The sequence below is a fragment of the Rhodnius prolixus genome, unplaced genomic scaffold, assembly GCF_049639745.1.
Source record: "Rhodnius prolixus isolate KJV_2025 unplaced genomic scaffold, Rpr scaffold_3, whole genome shotgun sequence".
In the NCBI taxonomy this organism is placed as follows: domain Eukaryota; kingdom Metazoa; phylum Arthropoda; class Insecta; order Hemiptera; family Reduviidae; genus Rhodnius; species Rhodnius prolixus.
In genome coordinates, this window is record NW_027411603.1 from 17,564,628 (window position 1) to 17,583,692 (window position 19,065).

Here is a 19,065-nt window from a genome sequence, read left to right on the forward strand (position 1 = left end):
CAGGGGGAAAAAAATTATGTGTATAGAAACAGTATAAATTAAAGATAAGAATACAAAAATGAAATTATTAATATAGAATATTCCGATATGGAGAGTTTTTAAGTGCACTGGTAACAGTAATTTATGAATAGTATATACTGCGTAGGTGTGAGGCAGGAACTCCTGTCTAACTACAATTAGCGGTTGTGCGATTACGCGCCTTGTGTGCAGACAGATGGAATGGGCATTTTTGCCACAATTATTTAGATTACCTAATCCAAAGTTGAAAGTAATTAGTGGTAGTGTCTGGAAAGTGGGCCCAGAACGAACTTTCTGAACGCAGAAAAAAAAAATAATTTGTGCTTGGGAGAGAGGAAAATCTTTGCTAATATAAATTTAATATAGTCAAACATAATTGAATATGTACTAAGAACTTAGATTTTGATGATATTTTTTAAAACACGAAACTTGTTCTGTAGAAGGACGTAAAACATATCAGAGAAAAAAAAGCACTACTTTATTTTAAATTTAGATATATATTAATTCTCTTTCAACGTTATTTTAGGTATTCTAAGGATTTCAGAGTATCTATAAAAAAAAATTAATTCGTAGTTTTTCAGCTAGGCCAGTACCAAATTAACTGTCAACTACCTCCGTATATCAAATTAGGTATCGTGGATGGAGGCAGACAGCTAAACACACTTTAATGTAAATTTCTTACATTATCCATGTATGAAATCCAAGAACACACAAAAAAAACTAGTGCCACTGTATATTAATTTATCTAAATTATACACATTTAATGAAATTTAAACGTCTAATAAAAATGAAAATATTACTAGGGAAAAATTTATAATAGGTAAAAATGGGAAGGGTTAGTGTTTATTAATCAGTGGTTAGAGCACGCAGAGATCCCGGGTTGGGTGCAGCTGACTGCCCTTAGACATGAGATCAGTGTCTGGGTAGTGCTGAAAAACTCCCGACGCTAATGAAGTGCGTAAATATTTAATGCAAATACAGCCAAGAAAAATAATCTCAAATAAATAAAATAGAAAAACAATCTTTAATGCTGGCAATTATGTGTTTTTTTTAATTTATCAAAAAATTAATAAATATTTCCTTAAATTTTTATAGAAGTTGGACTTGGTAAAGGTTTCTTAATAATTTTACAAGAATAATGTATGTTTAAACAATTTATATTCTGAAAATATAATATTGTAAAAATGTCCTTTGAACATGTACTATTTTTTGCAAATTGTAAGTTCATCTCCTTCCTTACAGTTCAGAATCTCGTTCGTTAATAGCCATCTTCTGAAATCCTTTGCTAACTTTTGTTTTCGTAGAGAATTTCCTAAATAAAGTGCAAAACAAGCTCCTGCCAGCTAAAAAACAGAAGAGAATTTTTTGTTTTACAATATCAATAATTAAAAAAGACAAAATTTCCTAACTTTTGGCACGAATAAGAGACAAATTTAATTTTTAAAATTAAAGATGATATGAACTGTTTGGGTTACGCAAACTAGTTCAACAAATACAATGGGTCTATTAATACAATCCTCAAGCCTTTACAAAACATTTATTACAAATGTTATATATTTCATATATAATCTACCGTGTGCCTCCAGTGAAAATGAAAAAAGAGATTTATTAAAAATGATGTGACCAGAAGTTTGATTTTTTTTTCTTCGTTTTTCTACGATTTTCCTAAAAACGGTGGTTTTAATTTTCATTTCATATTATAACGTTTATTTCATGAACAGTCTTTCAGGCGGAGCTAGTCGCGATTACTATCTGCGCTACCGAAATAAGAAGGCGGGGAGTGTATAACTCCAGAGTTGCCATTTATTCGGACAGCCAGGCTGCTCTGCGGGCAATTGACTCGTGGGAGATCAGCTCAAGGCTGGTGTGGGACTGCCTAGGTGCACTGAAGGAAATCAGTAGCCATAATAAGGTCTTCCTGGTTTGGGTACCTGGGCACTCGGGTCACAGAGGCAATGAGGCGGCGGACCGCCTGGCCCGGGAGGGTTCAATGAGAGCGCTTATCGGGCCGGAGCCGTTCTGCGGTGTCTCAAGATGCCTCAGGAGCACATCCATTAAGCTATGGATGCGGGACCGATCAAGGGAATGGTGGGTCAAAACTCCAGGCCAGAGACAGGCGAAAAAGTTTATCCATAGCTACTCGCCCAAGCTAACTGCAGAACTACTCCAACTAGGCCGGGCGGCCATAAGGATAGCAGTTGGCATTCTCACTGGCCATTGTAGACTAAATAAGCACATGCATCGCATGGGCCTGGCAACGGATAGCCTGTGTAGGTTTTGTCAGGAAGAAGAGGAGACGGCACTGCATGTGGTATGTCAGTGCGAGGGGCTGGTCTGGCTAAGGTACCGCCTCTTTGGCAAAGAGAAGCTGGTGCCAACAAGCCTCAGCCAGGGCCCCCTCTCGGACCTATTAAGGCTTATAAGGCAAGCAGAACTCGAGAGGGTGCTCTGATGGCAGGTGCTCTGATCGACCACCTGGGAGCCCCCCCCCCAATTCCACAGTTTGGTTAAGGACAGGATAGGGAGGGGGTCTTCAACTAGGGGGATGCCACAATAGATCCTTGGGGTGTCGCGGTGGCGTAGGCTGAATAGCCAATTCCCCCGATGGAATCTAATCTAATCTAATCTTCATGAACAGACCTTTTAATCAAGTGTAATTTTAGGTTGTTTTCTCTTACTGCTTATATAGTAACTCACATTAATGACGATTAAAATGAATTGTCAAAAAAATAAAATTAATTAAAATTATATAATATATATTTTTTTAAAGCGTGTTAACAGCTGAGTTTATTGACGCCGGGAGCTTCTTTCAGGGCACTGCCGGCCTCCGGACAGTGTTCTCTCATTACAGACTACAATGTCTATCACCGGACAGTGAGCTGTAAAAAGGTACTAGGAAGAGAAAATGAATAGGCGATGATATATCGACATGAAAGAATGATCTAGATTAAATTTGTAAGTAGCGTCAGCGGGGGTCCTGGAAAGAAGACAGTACAAAAAAATTATAACGCCAAATAAATTAACCAAATGATATTAAGATGGGGAGATGCACTTTTCAGCCTTTTAAATCGACAGAGTTGAATGAAATTTACTCATTCAATCTGTAACATCACAAGATGGAGAGATCAATTCCGCAACTTTGGCAATTACCTGGCATATATTTATTCCAATAATAATCATACGGCTGTACGCCATTCTAAGATAAAGACGATAGCAAACAATATAATTTGTGTGTTAAAGTATTTTTCTTCTAGGTAAAAGCAAGTTAAGAAATTTAGCGCTCCAATAAAATCTGATTATAATCAATTACAAGGATCTGAAAGGAAAGCTGCTGTTGGACTTTACAACAAGTCTCCTATCTGCGCGAGTAAGGAATTGAAGCGTTAGTGTATTAAAAAATTATTTGACGCAGAAGATAAACTTGCAGAGGTTGATGTACTATTCCATCTAGATTTGTTAGCAACAATTTTCTGCACAGATTTTCCAAAACAAGCTTCCACAAAGCCATTAAGTCAATATCTCTGGAAACTTCTCCCAAACTGTTTCGTAGAGAATGAAACTTAGATTTACCTCACGTAATAAAATTATAATCGAAAATCGAGAAACTTTCCTTTTAGACGAGGAAAACCATCCTCATTAATAAAGGAAAAGGTCTGCTAAATAAAATACCGTCATGAAAACCTTTAACAATATTTTCAATAATCAGGTTGGTAACTGAAAGTGTCTTGGACGCCGAATTGAGAAAACAACAATTCACCAGAGTCAGAAAGGATTTATTTACGAGACATCCGAGATGTCTTGTAACCGTCAAGGTTAATTGACTAATCTCAAGGTTAGTTGATGCTGTGCTACGAGATGCCAAGAATAAGAAATCAGTCAGTAAAATTGCTTCTATTAAACAGATGCCTTCAATAACATCAGTCATATCTAAATAATTCAGGCACTTAAATCAAGAGGTTTATCAGGCGATTTAAGATAAACTATTTCCTCATTCTTGTTCCATAACGAGGTAAGCATCAATGATTTGAGTTCAATTTCGTTCTATTGAAATCCGGCTCAGTCGAAGAGTTCCATACAGTGACCCTTTTTAACCTCTTTACCAATCACACGTACAGGGAAAGCTACGATTCTCAGATGGCGAATCATTTGAGTTGTATCTTCGAGTCTCTATTTTAACAAGGATTGCCGCCTGGTGCACTAGTGGTTACAGCCAATGCAATGAAAGTATAGGAATATAGTAATCTACGTGCTCAACGACAATGGTCTGGAGATTAACCCCGGAAAGTGTTCTGCAATAATACAAAGGACGGTTAAATAAGACACTATTACTGTAGGATGGCATTAGGATCTCTTCTATAAAGAATACAAAACTATTAAACACCTGTAATGTACTTTTTCTGGTGAGTTAATCTTTAAGCAGCAGCTTAACAAAATCCGATATAAGCGACTGCCTCCAACTTATTAAAGCCTTATCTGAAACTATATCTTGTTCTGAAAAAACACATTAGAAGAGTGTTTAAAGTTCCTGAGAGCGGCGAACCTAATCTTGTCAGAAAACTTTTCAAATAAACGAGTATTGGCAATACTTTTTGAAAGAAGAAAAGAAAGTAAACATTATAATTTTTGATAATAAACACATACCTGCATGAGAGCCAATACATAAGCGGTTGAAGCTAAAATACTACCAATGTCATTAACGACATATTCAAGTACTTGAACACATCCTCTTTGAAAAGTCATTTTGCAACTGTCATCCACATTACGTTTTGCACAACACGATGGAGGTAGTATAAGTTTGTTCCAGTCATTAGGCCCAGTTACACCGCAACATCCAACCTTAAATTATTTTTAATGTAAAATAAATATATAATAGAAAAATGCATCTCGCTACAAAAAGTTTCATTCTCATCTCCCTGGTCACCCTAATCAATTAATAATTTAGTTTTTATCTCGTACTCCTCCAAACAATCCTATTCGATGTTTTAGCAGCGCCATTTCCCGAAGATGGAGATCATAATTAAAAGTTACTTTTGGAAAACTCTGTAATCAAACCTATTTGGAGTACGGACTAGAACTCTGGGGCTAAGCCAAATAGACAAACATCTCCAGCTCTAATCCTTTCGTATAGTCTCTTTCTTATCCCACCATTCCTGAGAGTTCTCCACGCAGGAGCGCTAAAGTGCCAGTGGCCCCGAGATCTCCTTCGGGACTGACCAGCAAATTGGGAATCATGTCGAAATTGCTACCAATGGGTAGATTCTCTCTTCTTGTAACCCAAGTCAAACAGTTTCCTGTATATTTACTTATTGTGTTTTTTCAAACACAATGTCAATTCATAAATAAATTATTAAAAAATTCAATAGGAGAGTACACTGGGTGATAATTCCTCTCACGTCTCTAATTGTCAACTGGTTTTTCTTGGAGCAGGTCTTTATGGCTATGCAGTAGTAAATTTCAAATAAATTGAAAAATAATAGCTTTTGTTTTCAACTCTATTTCAACATACACCCACTACACGCTACTCACACATGATCCAATAATCTCATTCTCATTCCAACAAATTTAGAGATACTAAAAAATATTTACCGATTGTTGTAGTGCGTCAAAATGTTCTTTGTTCTGTTCATTAGTATAATATTCAGAGAATACTGAAGCTAATTGTTTCTCTAGCTGCTCATAAATTGGGCTTTTCAGTAAAATATTCGTCGACATTCCAGTTGCAACTTGAAGAATAAATATTACACCCAAAAGTATTCCATACTGAAATAATATATTTTTTAATGTTTATAAAATTTTTTGTTTGTTAAATAAGGCAAATTTAAAAAAAGTATATATTCAAGATGGTTAGGCAACGATTTCTTTCTAAGCAAAGGAATTTTAATGTAGCTAAATAAGTTAATCAGTCTGAAATAAAAGTTGATTCCAGAATTAAATTTTAAGAAGTTATTTGTATAATAAATAAAAAAGTTATACTCACTGTTGTTATAAACCAAGTGTTTTCTTTCAATGCACCAATTAATCCTATTATAGAGACGCCAAATACTACAAATCCGATAGAATAAAGAAAAATTGCTGGGGTAAAATATTTAGTATCCAAGAAGAAACTAAAGTCAGTAAAAACAGCATTGATTGTTGAGCCAATTATTACTAAAGAAAGTCCTGTTAACTAAATAATTTCAAATAAATCAGTGTACTGAATTCTATTAATTATTAATATATAATAAAATATTCTTACCGAAAATAAAACAGTAAATGCCAAAAGGCAGTATTTGATGTAATGTATTCTGGTATTTATATTGTGTATTTCCAACATGTTTGATTTTAAGATTCAATAAATTATACAACAAGATGGCTAACAAATTTACACTCCTTTGATATCTTATCTTAGATAATACCTTATGCGTAGCTATCCCATCTAGGTAATATCAATTGTTAATATGACATCATTGAGGGAACTAAAATACTCTGAAAATACTGAAACCGTTTTTGAACAATAGGTAAGTTGAAACTTAATTTTCGCCATAATTTGCTTGCCTAATTCCTCTATATGTAGAAGTGAACACAAATTTAAAGAGTAGAGCCAAAGCCGTATGTATTATGATTATATTAATGACCCTTACAGAAATCCACCTTTGAATTATGGTTTTATTTTCTATATTTATGTTTATTGATGGTACATTAGCCATTTATCCGAAAGAAGTAATACTACCCTCCAACACCAAAAGTTCAAGCGGCACCATCTTTAATAAAATATACTAATATTAGCTAGGGGGAAAAATACTAATATAATAATTATTAAGAAAGACAAAAAAAATCATTTCATCGCGAGAAAACACAACATAATTAAATATTTCGTTGAATTCTCTCTCTTATTAATAACTAAAAACAAATCTATTGTCAATAAAATTCATAAAATATATGACAGGTTCCCGGCTCACAACTGCTCTTTTTTTCACTATTCCATTGCAACAACATGACAGAGAGTTTAACAGTAAAATAATATTTTGTTAAGAAAGAATTTTTAATTGAGCAGTTAGTGCACTGGATCCCGAATTCCAGTCCTACGTCAATAGATTTTTTTCCTATATGTCTCGTTAAGCTCACAGTCCGGTGACTAACAATGCAATCTGCAACGAGAGAACAAAAGACAGGCATTCACTGAATAAACCTCTGAAAAAAAAGTGTGAACACTTCACTACTTCTCTTACTATAATTTTAAAGATTTAACATATATTTTTTCATTTTTTTTTTTTTTTTTTAACTTATTCAACTTTATTTTTACCCACGTTATTCAGATTGTAAAAACTGCTCACCGCCCAGAAATGACACTTTTTTAGCCTACCCCACTCCTTCTCAGAATGCTCTGGTCTAAAACATATTTCCCTGTCAAAACTACACCAGTTATTGAGTTTCTAGTTCAAGTGTATAATCTACCAGTTTAGAAAAAATCGTGGTAGGTACTATCGAAAAAATGTCAGAAAAAATATCCTTTTGGTTGGAAATTTTCTTCAATTTTAGAAACACATTTTTTTGGCGCATCAACAGCTGAGGTTATTAGCGCCCGGAGCTTTTTCCAGTGCACTACCGGCCTTCGGACAGTGTTCTCTCGTTACAGACAACACTGTCCATCACCGGACAGTGAGCTGTAAGAAGCTCCTAGGAAGAGAAAATCTAAGGGTCAGCTGCTGGATTCGAACCCGGGACCTCCGCGTGGGAGTTCAGTATGCTAACCTCATAGCTAATCCCTTCCCTAGAAACACATTATTATTACTTTTTTTGTATTTGTTTTGTTTGGCGCAGCAACTACTGGGTTATTAGCGAGCAAGAAACACATTATTCTTTTGTATAATATACAAATAAAAGTTCTTGTGAAATGGAACTATAGAGAGAAACCAATTCACTTCTTTCTCAGAAGTCCACTAACCTGAGTTTCCAGTAAATATTTTTCAAATAAAAGTTAAAAACCAACCTACATTGAGTACGCAATGTATATAAATGTACCGTGGGAGCTGTTTCCGAGAAAATCTCAAAATAGTGAAAAAGCCATTCAGTCAACCGAACTACCCCACTCATAAATGTACAAAAAATTGCCCACAGTCGCGCTACATAAGCGGAGAGGACTTATAAATAATGAACTCAATTACTTGCATTCTAATGAAACATCCATGCCAGAATATATTTCCTCTAGGATGCGGAACGATTCACACCAATTTCGAAGTGGAGACGCAAGAATTTTGTGCACTAACCGCAGCCCGACTAGATGAGCAGAACCTGTAGCAATTGAGTTCCACGCTTTCGAAATAGCGAAGGACTTGAGACTGGGGAAGTTAACCAAGAAGAATAGCTGCATTCATCTAGAGAAACAGCCAAAAGCTTTCCTCAAAATCAATCGCAGTTGCAGTTAACTTCCAATCATATGGAACCATCCGCGTGACATCAAAAGTGATTATCAGATATCCGGATCTATCTTTGTCACGTCCACTCTTAAAGGTCCCTAAAAAAAAGTCTTAAAATTCTGTGTGAAAAGTAAACGCGTGATTTAAACTTTAAAAAATAGCTTGAGATAATTCCTGTTGAGAGTAAGCGAATATAGTGTGAGGCGGAACATAGTTGAAATTGAATTCTTACAGATTAATCTACCTCTGCTGTTGGATGAAAAAACGAAACCAGTCAGGAATCCGACAAACTTACATGTTATAACGGATAAAATCAACGATATCTGAATGGTTTTTAGCATATACATATATGTATATCAGAAGGATATTTATGATAAATAACCTCTAATACATTACAATAAAAACAACTATTTATATTTTACACGAATATCCAAGAAATTTAAACAAGAAAATCATAAAATTATAAAAATAATAATAATCACAGGTAATTGTCTTTTTTGCATTGCACCCAAATAAAAAATAATCACATGAATTGATTACAAATTTGAAAATTAAAAAACTACAAAAAAAAATATATATGTATATATAAAGGTAGCAAAACTTCCAATTAGTAAATAAAATTCTACCTAACCTAATGAAACTGAGAAAAACGTTTATGAACATTTCTTTAAATTTAATACCATATAGACACACCAAAATACTTGCAAGTTCAGTACAAAATGTAGGTACATACATTAATCATTTTTTTGTAAATATTAAAAATACAGACGTAGTAACTTACGAACAGTTACATAGAAATAACTGTATGTTTTGTACATACTACTTTACAATGTTAGGAATTTAGGGGAAATAAGAATAATATAAAGATACCATAAAAACTGACTATACAGCAAACTTCACAGCCAAATAAATATAAATCAGGGTATAATAATTCTTTGGTAATAAGAGAAATTAACTTTTTCAATCGTAATTATTTTTTAGACAGAGACTATGGTCTCTTGTTGTTTAAGAAATCAATAAATTGTAATTTTATTAAACTTTCCCACTAAAAGTGAGTTCAAATAAAACAGGTAGTGTTTTAGAACAAATTAATGTCAAAAACACTCCTACATTGTGAGCATGCTGCAATAAACTTTCTATTCTATTTCATTTCTTTTTTTTTATTATTATTAGAAATTAAATTGAACTCACTAAAAATATACACAAGAAAAATAAACTTAAAATATTAAATTTTACGTTTTCATTCTTACATTGTATGGATCAAAGAAATGGTTTGTTTTCCGAATACAGACTAAACAAAGAATTTATACATAACAGCATTCTATGACGGATAAAATCTGCTAATTGTCCACCAATGAAAATCCAATTACATATTCCTTAGCCAAAAATATCTTTAAAGAAATTTAAATAAGTTGAATTAAATATATATAGAACGATAAAATTTACAATTTAAAGCGAATGAAAAAATATCAAAAATGATGTTTATTGTGTTGGAAAAAAAATCATACTTTTTTAATTAACCCCTCCCTACCTTTATCAATCTCCAACTCAAGTATAAAAATCACAATTTTTAAGAAGGAAATATTTTCTGTTCAGCAACTAGCAAATTTGAAAAAGCCAAAAACAATAATGATAATAATTTTAGGCTATTTAATTAATAAATTATATAAATGTTCCAAGATATTTTAACATAAAAATTTAACTTTATCAGATTTTGTGTCAAGCATGACACAAATCTGAATTACACTCGATAAGTAGCTTGGCACTTATTTAAGAAAAAAATGATTGATTAACTTAATTATAAAATTTCTGCTACAAAGGCATTCATGTTCAGATCACAACTATTCAACCAAATTAATACGATTTTAATTTGTGCGAATATACAAAATTTCTTACAAAGCCCAATTTGCCAGGGAAAGGAGACCAGAAAAAAATCAAACAAAAATTTGCGTAATGAAACTTAAATTAATTACCATGATGAAAAAGTGTATAAAAATACGAGAAAATTAACATCAGGGCAGTAATTATTTTTTGTATGACCACATAAAATGAACTGGTAAATTCAGTTAATGTATCCTTGGCATAACTTACTGGCACATATCAATGGTTAAGAATTCTTCTCTTCACACAGTCTCACATTTGCGTATTGAGCGAGACATACAACAAGCGAAAATTACTCCGACGAACTGAAACAAATTACCCTCATTAATTAGCTAATAAAACTATAACTAACTAACTGAAAATTTGGAGAATTTATAAGTACAATCATAAAATTGATTTAATATTAACCTGTACAACAGCGACAGAAATCCCAAATGCAATTATGAGAAAAATATTATGTTCAAGAGCATTTTCAAATGCTGGAAGGCAACCTTCTTTATTTGCATATTCTGGCAGACATCGCTCATCGAGTGGAGTTTGTGGGCAGCATGAATGCGGCAATGTTCCGTTGGTAATTATATTTGACCAATCCGTGTAAGATTTGACACCACAGCAAGAAAACTAATAACAATTTATTAAAACAAAATTATCTTTTGCATGAAATGTCACATTACATAAATTTAATTTTTACTTAAATAGAGTAATAGTCCACTAGCGGTGGCCCCCTCCAATTGAAAGAAGTCTCTAAACCGGGACTCTTTTTCTCAGGGGGAAAATAAATTGTAAAAAATTTTAAATTCTATGACTTACATCATGTTGAACCGCATTCCAAGTTTTGGCGTAGTAAATGTTTTTCCCATTGTACTCCTTCAATGATTTGTCCATTCTACTTTCCAACATTTCATTTATATCATCTTTCATGATAAAACCAACAATACCACCTGCTGCTTCCAGTACGAATATTAGGCACAAAAAAGCAGCAAACTAAAAAAATGAATTTAGTTATAAACTGAGTATAGAAGGTAAAAAACTGTTCCTAAAGGAATTTTATAAATGTAATAGTATATCAGTCATGAAGTTATTCTCATCTTAATTTCTTATATGAATAGCTGTTCTGTAGGTGAACTAGAAAGGTGTTGTTTCAGAAGAAAGTTTAAGATGTTGCAGAATGTATGCCAAGAGTAACAAAGCTCGAAAAACCTAAATTACCAACTACCAAATTTTAAACAGGATCGTAATATGGCTTAAGAGTAAGCTAGAAATTCATGGTGGATAAATTCTTTTGAAACTGTAGTCACGCCCTATTGTCTTTACGTTAGGGTTTTGATTCTGTGATTATTTATTTGGATTACTTATTTATTCCTGGTGAATAATTATGTGATCTAGATAATTTGTGTATAAATGTTCACACCATTTTTTATTTATTTTTTTTATTTATCAAGCTATTCAGCAATGCAGAATAACATTTCCATGATTGCACTGTACTTTTTTTTTTTACCAAAAATCTGCTTTATTTTTATATTTAAAAAATTAACGTTATTTATTTGGCGTTTACTGAAACGGAAACATTCTTGAGGCTTTTAATTTATTAAACATTAGCTTTTAAAAACTTAAGATGACAAAAAAAAACTAGTTATGACATTAATAACAAAACGGAAATTATTCAAAATAAGATCAGTTTACTAAAGAAGAGAACTTTGAGTTGAAAAAAGTCAATAAGTAGAACTACAAAGAATTAACGTTAGAGAAGGAAGCTGGACGCAAATAAGAATTCTAAATTAAAAACAATTTTGAAGACAATAAATGATAAAATAGAGGTTTTTGACAAGAGAATAAACATTACTCACATTCGTAAACTTGGCAACGATTTAAAAATATCATGTTTATTATTAGATTTAAACAGGTAAAAAAAAGTATCAGGGATCAAATTGAAAAGTGACCAATCTTTTCCTAATAAAAGTTATTCAATAATAAGAAAAAATGTATGTGGTTTATAAAAAAGATGTTAGAAGCAAAAGCTATAATTACTTTAGCTTAAATAAGAAGAGGGAATTTTGTAATCTTCTATGTAACGAGGGTATGCCTACATCCTTTCAAAAAAAAGAGTAGCAATAACTCTCTTTCATAAACAACGTATAAAATCACATTAACTAATTTTTAAAATTTTCCTGTCAATAAATAATAAACTGAAGATAAACCTAGTTCTAATAAGGCTTTTAAAAGTTATTAACCTTTACCACTGCTCGGTATTATCATAATACGGCTTTGCAAGAAGCCGATATATGGTTTGCAGAAAAAGATATCTATAGAATCCATTTTGTTAAAAATAATTAACCAGAATTCATAGGATCTGTAAAATGTCATACATACTGTGATTAACATGTAGTTACTCTCTTTAATTGCTCCGCAACACCCAAAGAAGGCGACAACAAATATAAAAATTCCAACAATAATAAAAATGAAAGGTAGGGTGAATAATTTTTCCCCAATAAAAATTGAATAACTGGAATACATTTGTTGAATCATAATTCCAACTGAAAAAATTATTATGCCAGAAACCTGCAAAAACAAAAACAAAATAACAGCTTTATCTTAATTATTACGAACTCGATGAATTAAAAACAAATTACAAAAAAAAATACTTACGGCAAAAAGAAGGTTAAACAAAAATAGTAAATATTTTATGCAACTCATCCCTATTGAATCCATATTTCAGAAAGTGAATCTGTCAACCGCTTTAGCTCAAATAAAATTGAACAGGATCACATCAGAAAGTAATAAAATTTGCTTGGGCTTCCTTATTCACTCAATAAAACACATACGGGTACAAAAGTAACAACAGATCACCGTTCAGCCTCTCCCTTGCTGGATTTCAATAAGACAACTTTCTCAACAATGTTGCCACAATAATTTTTGTTAAAAAAAAAAGAAGTTAACATTCACTCTTTTCATAATTTTCATAATTATAGATGACAAACCTTCTGCAGCCTGCAAGTATTTATTATACTTCGTGTTTTTTTGCCTCAATTTCAACATAAGGGTTCTAATATTTGAATTGCACCTTAGATGGTAATAGTTCAACTTCCACACAAACCGGTATCTTAGCATTCACAGCCTAGAGTAAACCCTCAAATTGAGGGTTGACCTTTCAAATAAAATTGAATAAAATATGGGTAGCTATCATTTTAAGTTTAAACAAGAACAATAGAACAGTTACCTAATAGTTAATAGTTACCTGCAACCACTCTCATTTTGCAATGGCCATCTTCCGTTAAAGATTTCTTCAAATTCGGCATTCCAGATATTTTTTTGATCCTTCAATCCATATAAATAGGTGCACCCTTCAGAAAGTTAATTTTGAACGAAATGATCCAATTATAGATCACAAATGAAGGCAGGAAGTAGCTATAATTACTAACTCCATGTCCATTGTCCAAGTATCTTCCTGCATTTCCTTAATTTTGGAGATATTACGAAAAGGTAATAGAGACTATTCTTCAGAATTAGAATTATTCTCTAGTAAGGGATCAGATATGCAGGGCCTCTTAAGACCTTGAATCGGGCAAGGTAACGTAGTAACGCTTGTGACGAAGACCTGGCGACCGTTGCAAATAACACTTGACTTGCGGCACTTGGAGCTTTAGGCTGGAGAAGCACATAGAAATAGCACGTGTCAAGCAAGTTCTTCTCTCTAGCCTTAGTCAAAACTAACGGCACATCACTATGCGGTCCTATAGCTAAGGTGCCGTTTGTCTTCCCGAATAGTCCGAGTGCCGATTAAATTTGGCCTTACCTCATAGCACGAAAGGTCAAAAATCATCTCAAGAGGGTATTTCGCTATAGATAGGTGTAGGTAATACCGTCGGGTATTACGGTAAAAAGAGAGGAAACTTCTGTTAAATCTTTCCAATGGAACTTGTAAAAGTATGAGTTTTACCTTCCTAAAACTACAAAGGTTCTTTACAATAAGCCTTTTAACTTTAAGGGGGAAGGTGATTAGCCTAAAGCCCTTTTGCAGGAAAATTTCCATTATAAATTAAAATTTTGTTTCCATAAATAAATACTTGATTTAGATAAGGGAAAAAACTAATTATTATATTTGCAGGAAGAAAATTGAAAAAAATAAAATAAAGAAAAATTACTCTCAAATGATTAATTTTAAATTGTTAATATTCATTTTAATTTTTAGAAAAAGAAGAAAACATGTTCATTTGACTATTTTTTAATTAGCAAAACGATTTGCAAGAAAGAGATCTTCAGAAAACAAAAGGAGTATTTTACACTAGAGATTCAAAATTCTTGATGTACGGAGCGGATAAAAATCTTGGAGGGAAATGATACACACCTTGAGGACTATATTCATATAAACTATATGTACAAAACAAAATTAATTATCTCCTCAGGAGGAAAATTTAATTCTTTAAATAACTAGTTTTTTTTTTTAATTTTGCTATAATAAAATACTATTGGGATTGTGATAGAAGCAGAGGTGGTTTTCGTTCTTGGAGAAGAAAACCTTTCAGCTTTTTCAAACAGAAATTAGAAGTTTAGGAAGATGAAAATTTTTACTTTGAAAGCAACTACTTTTGCAATAACAGTTTGATAATTACATATTAACGTTTGCTTAGAAAGAAATAACATAATTACCTTAAGATATTTTCAGCGCATCACAGATTATTATTAAAACTAAAAATTAATATAGAAGGAAGAAAGAATAATGTCAATTTAAGTCATTACTTTTTTATTATTTGGCGAGCATTAGACTCGGTCATCTTCAGGATGTCGCACATATTTTACAGCAAAGTTATAATAATTGTATTATAATGAACTTGTATAAAGTTATATAGTTTACAAAAATTACCTTATTGACAATATATTTTTACATTATTATAAAGTTGGTGTATCTTTTGTCTAATTATCCACAGTCTCAACCCAAACTTATTTCTAATTTTTTGTATTAAGAGTGATTAAGAAAGTTATGTACCTTGGAAATTATATTTAAACTCAGCATTAATATTTTCTAGTTAATGAATGAAACGTTGTTTATTACCGTTGGTTAAATAACTTTTGTTTTACCAGTCATATTTAGGACATATTTTTAATTTTTTATTTTAGAAACAGTTCTTTTTAAAAATTAATCAATTGGTTCAAATGATGTGTCGATAGCCTTTTTTAATTCCTGCTCCATTTCTCTTTTATTGTTTGATATATTGATTGGATATTGTTTGTTCGATCTGCATTTATTCTGTTCTACTACAAGTCATCACTGATTTGAGAAAATAAGTCCAAAATGATTATAGGTTAACGACCTCAAACCTCATCTACGTTTTCTAGATATTCGTCCAAAACATCTTGGGCCCACTGCGTTACTGCTTTTTTTCTGTAGCAGCTTATATTAATGTGCGAGAGTGGGGAAAGTTCTCCATGTTACAGGGTATATATATATATATATATATATATAAGTATATATCTACTGGAACAATTGTTATAACAATATTCAACTTTTCTTTGACAATTAAAAGAACTAGTAAAATTAGTTACTCAGGTCAAGACTAATAAAAAGAAACAAAATCTTCAATGCTACATAATGAAAATAAATTAAATCCAGTAGTTTTTCCCAGTTACTAAAATTTCTTTTCCTTCTCTTGAATATTCTCCACCAGGTAAGTATGGAGTAGTAAATTCACGAAAAGCTAAACACAGTCTTCGTGAACAAATATCTTCACGGTATATCTGATGTAGCCAAGAGTATCTCGCTTCTCCTGTTAGTACAATTAAGGACCTTCTCGGCAATGGAATTCTAATAACTTGAAATAATTCATTATTTACTTTTTTGAACTTCTCTGGTGCCAGATCATAATTATAATGACCTTTATCAGCTATGTATGGTGTTAATGTTAAAACAGTATCTGACATCAGATTAACTGTAATAATACGCTCACCCCAGATCCAACAGTCATCTATATGGGGGTCTATAGAAGCACCTCTGCAAGGATCGTATTCCAGTGTGCACAGTTCCACTGTGTGAAAATCTTTCAACATTTCTATGTCTTTAAATTTTTCGTGAATAAACTTTGTGCATTTTGGAAATCCTTTGAAGTTTCCTAAGCGTAGCTTTCTCTTCTTGAAATTACATTTTGGGCCAAAATTCTACAAATAAAACAGAAATATTACATATATTATAAATGCTTATTTATTATTAGTTAGAAAAGATACTGAAACAATTGCATTGGGTTATTACGAATATTGGTTATACTCTTGATACTTGAAAATTCAAATTCGATGCCCTCTATTAAGTTAAATAATCATGAACTCTAATGAATGTGGTACATGTTAATAATTTCGCAATTTTTATGTTATTCAATGTTCAGCTAATCTCAAATACTTACCTGCTTCCTCCTACCACTTTGGGAAAGTTCCCAAGGCAACAGTTCTAAATTATTTATTAATTGACTTTCCTCTTCTAAAGTTAAAAAATTTTCTAATATTTGAATTCCATCAACTCGAATGCATTCTCCCTCATGTTTGTCATGTTCCACATAATCCCATCCACGCCAACATCTATCACAAGTGGTGCAGTACACGTAAGCATATTCAAACTGGAAAAAATGCATACTTGAATAAAAATAAAAAATACTTACATAAATAAAAAATTAAAAAAATGCACATAGTGAAACTAAAGATTTTACCGCCACATCACGCTTAGAAATTAAGACTTTCACTTTGCGAGATTATGTGCTCAAGTGGCATTTGACAAAAACTGGATGTGGAAGTCACAATTCATAAAATCGAAAATTGTTGAATTTTCAAATCCGGAAAGTTGTTACAGAGCAATTATGTTACTGTCAGATTTAATTTATTATTTCGCAGTATTTTTTGTACTGTTTTAGTCAATGAAACTCACATCTTTCCAGAATTAGTTCACCAGCTCCATACACACAAAAAATGCAAGCACACTGTAGGGAAGGCATAAGCTAAAAGGATTCTGCACCTAACTCCCACATAGAAGTCAAGGGTTCGATTTAAGCCAGACTTTAGAATTTTTCTCTTACAGCTCACTAAATGGCGATCAAAGGCTTGCTCGTTTGAGCGAGTCAGGTGCCTTGAGTGCCACACCAACTGCGGCCTTGGAGGTTCTTCTTAATCTACCACGGTGTAGAAGAAAGTTGTTGAAGAGGTAAACTTTTATCAGCTCCAGGCACTTGGGAGCATATCAAAAGCTATGAAAAGAGCAGGAGGCAAATCCCGGTTCAGCGTCTTCTCTCTGACAAGACAGCTCCAGAAGCTTCTGCGTGTCTTTCAAATTCTTATTCAAGGCAAGAGAGTCTTGGAAGTGTGGACCATCACTGTCAGGTAACTCTGTGTAATTCACTAAAAACTTTAAGGAAGGTGTAAGGGCCAGGGTATAAGGTCCTGAACTGATGCTTGACTTTTCCGTAACCCTTGTTAGGCTACAGTCATTCAGGTGGAACTAGTAGCAATATATCTTTAAGCTCTGAGATATGATCGCGTATTATTAATTCCAAAATCTTCATCTTCTCGACCTTACAGGTTACAGGTACTATGACGTCTCCTAAAGACCTTTGGTAAAGATAAGGAAAATTCTGTCGAAAATCGGAAGCAAAATAAGATCTTTCTCGTCTGGGTGCTCAATCATTTTGCGGGCTATGAGGCGGCAGATTGCTTAGCCCCATGGAAAAATTTGCTTAGTTATCTCGGCACCTGAGACATATAAAAATAGCATAAACCTACTTGAATTGTCTGCAGTAAAATTTATTATGACAGCCTCGCAAAATGCCTCGATAATGCAGCCGTCAATAAATGGGTGCACAACATAAAGCAGGCGAGAAAGCTCAAACTGCTACTCACTCAAATTTACTGCCGCATCATTTGGATAATCGAAGCACTTAATAGGTTATTCATTGTAATCCAGCTTTTAGATGCACTGGGAAGAAACAAGCCAATTCTTGAGGATATGGTGTCCGCGACGATATGTCAGCCTTATGGCACAACAGAATTGACTTCCCAACATTGTCATATTACGTGACATTCCTGCAGACGTAATTGAGGTGTATAGTACTGGGTTAGAGGAAGTACTTACAATATATACGTAATAAACGGTAACAAATTGTACTCAAAACTGACAATGAAGGAAGCCCCTATAGCTATTTTAGGTCGCAGTGGATATGGTATTACAGTCACACCCTGTAAATATGGAACAAATAGGTGGCAAGCACTTGCTGGATAACTTCATCAAGCTATTCTTAGACATTATTGAGCCCGAAAATGTTTGGATCGTATTCTGTGTGTAGAATTACTTAGAAGGTGAAGTAAATATAGTACCATTTATAAATTAATTGGAATTAATTTCGAAAGTGTGAGCGTATTAATTTTCAGAATACTATTATTTATTTTGCGCAGAGACTGTCTGAAAGTCTTATTTTTACTTTATCAGGCATAAAAAGTATTATTTGCTATTACTTACAAGTGAAACATTTCGTTGATGTATTGGACTGATGTTAAATATTGCCTCACATTTAAGACAAGTCCGTATGCCTTTACATCCACATAATTTCGACCGGTCCGTTTGCATGTTTAATTATATCAGTAACATTTTGATATATACGAAATGATTTTGGACGCACAAAATGAAATTCACATTTTTAAGGTGTTATCTGGTTCCTTGGACGAATGTAATTTGTGATTTTGAATGTAGTGGAATTCGTTGAGTTTGGAAAAGTTAACACCACTGTTATAATTCCTTTTAATG

The 19,065-nt window shown here is 32.9% G+C and overlaps 3 protein-coding genes and 1 long non-coding RNA gene across 4 annotated transcripts; 1 reads left to right on the top strand and 3 right to left on the bottom strand.

The window, feature by feature from the left end:
* Positions 1–1,159: 1,159 nt before the first annotated feature.
* Positions 1,160–6,413, bottom strand: LOC141453775 (23 kDa integral membrane protein-like). The gene is made up of 5 exons (XM_074127359.1): positions 6,254–6,413; positions 5,996–6,184; positions 5,605–5,778; positions 4,660–4,854; positions 1,160–1,361 (listed from the first exon to the last, which is right to left on the bottom strand). Exons 1-5 carry the CDS (start codon positions 6,329–6,331, stop codon positions 1,221–1,223), a joined length of 777 nt encoding a protein of 258 aa, XP_073983460.1. The 5' UTR covers positions 6,332–6,413; the 3' UTR covers positions 1,160–1,220.
* LOC141453779 (uncharacterized) lies at positions 6,397–14,756 on the top strand. The gene is made up of 2 exons (XR_012458179.1): positions 6,397–6,515; positions 14,485–14,756. It is a non-coding gene; the product is annotated as an uncharacterized lncRNA (long non-coding RNA).
* On the bottom strand, positions 8,803–13,199 carry LOC141453776 (CD63 antigen-like). The gene is made up of 5 exons (XM_074127360.1): positions 12,942–13,199; positions 12,666–12,854; positions 11,106–11,279; positions 10,704–10,916; positions 8,803–10,600 (listed from the first exon to the last, which is right to left on the bottom strand). Exons 1-5 carry the CDS (start codon positions 13,002–13,004, stop codon positions 10,538–10,540), a joined length of 702 nt encoding a protein of 233 aa, XP_073983461.1. The 5' UTR covers positions 13,005–13,199; the 3' UTR covers positions 8,803–10,537.
* Positions 14,757–15,019: 263 nt separating the features above from the next.
* On the bottom strand, positions 15,020–19,042 carry LOC141453773 (alpha-ketoglutarate-dependent dioxygenase alkB homolog 4). Its single transcript, XM_074127358.1, has 3 exons — positions 18,781–19,042; positions 16,685–16,894; positions 15,020–16,445 (listed from the first exon to the last, which is right to left on the bottom strand). Exons 1-3 carry the CDS (start codon positions 18,886–18,888, stop codon positions 15,894–15,896), a joined length of 870 nt encoding a protein of 289 aa, XP_073983459.1. The 5' UTR covers positions 18,889–19,042; the 3' UTR covers positions 15,020–15,893.
* Between the last annotated feature and the right edge of the window lie 23 nt (positions 19,043–19,065).

Excerpts from the sequence above, each read along its gene's own strand:
- LOC141453775 (XM_074127359.1), bottom strand. The coding sequence starts at position 6,331 with ATGTTGGAAATACACAATATAAATACCAGAATACATTACATCAAATAC. Across the intron at positions 4,855-5,604 it reads TTGACGCACTACAACAATCG|GTTGGATGTTGCGGTGTAAC; the intron begins GTAAATATTTTT and ends AAATAATTTAAG. Across the intron at positions 1,362-4,659 it reads ATGTATTGGCTCTCATGCAG|CTGGCAGGAGCTTGTTTTGC; the intron begins GTATGTGTTTAT and ends TCTGTTTTTTAG.
- LOC141453776 (XM_074127360.1), bottom strand. The coding sequence starts at position 13,004 with ATGGATTCAATAGGGATGAGTTGCATAAAATATTTACTATTTTTGTTT. Across the intron at positions 11,280-12,665 it reads GTAACTACATGTTAATCACA|TTTGCTGCTTTTTTGTGCCT; the intron begins GTATGTATGACA and ends TCATTTTTTTAG. Across the intron at positions 10,601-10,703 it reads TTTCTGTCGCTGTTGTACAG|TTCGTCGGAGTAATTTTCGC; the intron begins GTTAATATTAAA and ends AATTTGTTTCAG.
- LOC141453773 (XM_074127358.1), bottom strand. The coding sequence starts at position 18,888 with ATGCAAACGGACCGGTCGAAATTATGTGGATGTAAAGGCATACGGACT. Across the intron at positions 16,895-18,780 it reads ATCAACGAAATGTTTCACTT|TTTGAATATGCTTACGTGTA; the intron begins GTAAGTAATAGC and ends CATTTTTTCCAG. Across the intron at positions 16,446-16,684 it reads AAAGTGGTAGGAGGAAGCAG|AATTTTGGCCCAAAATGTAA; the intron begins GTAAGTATTTGA and ends TTTTATTTGTAG.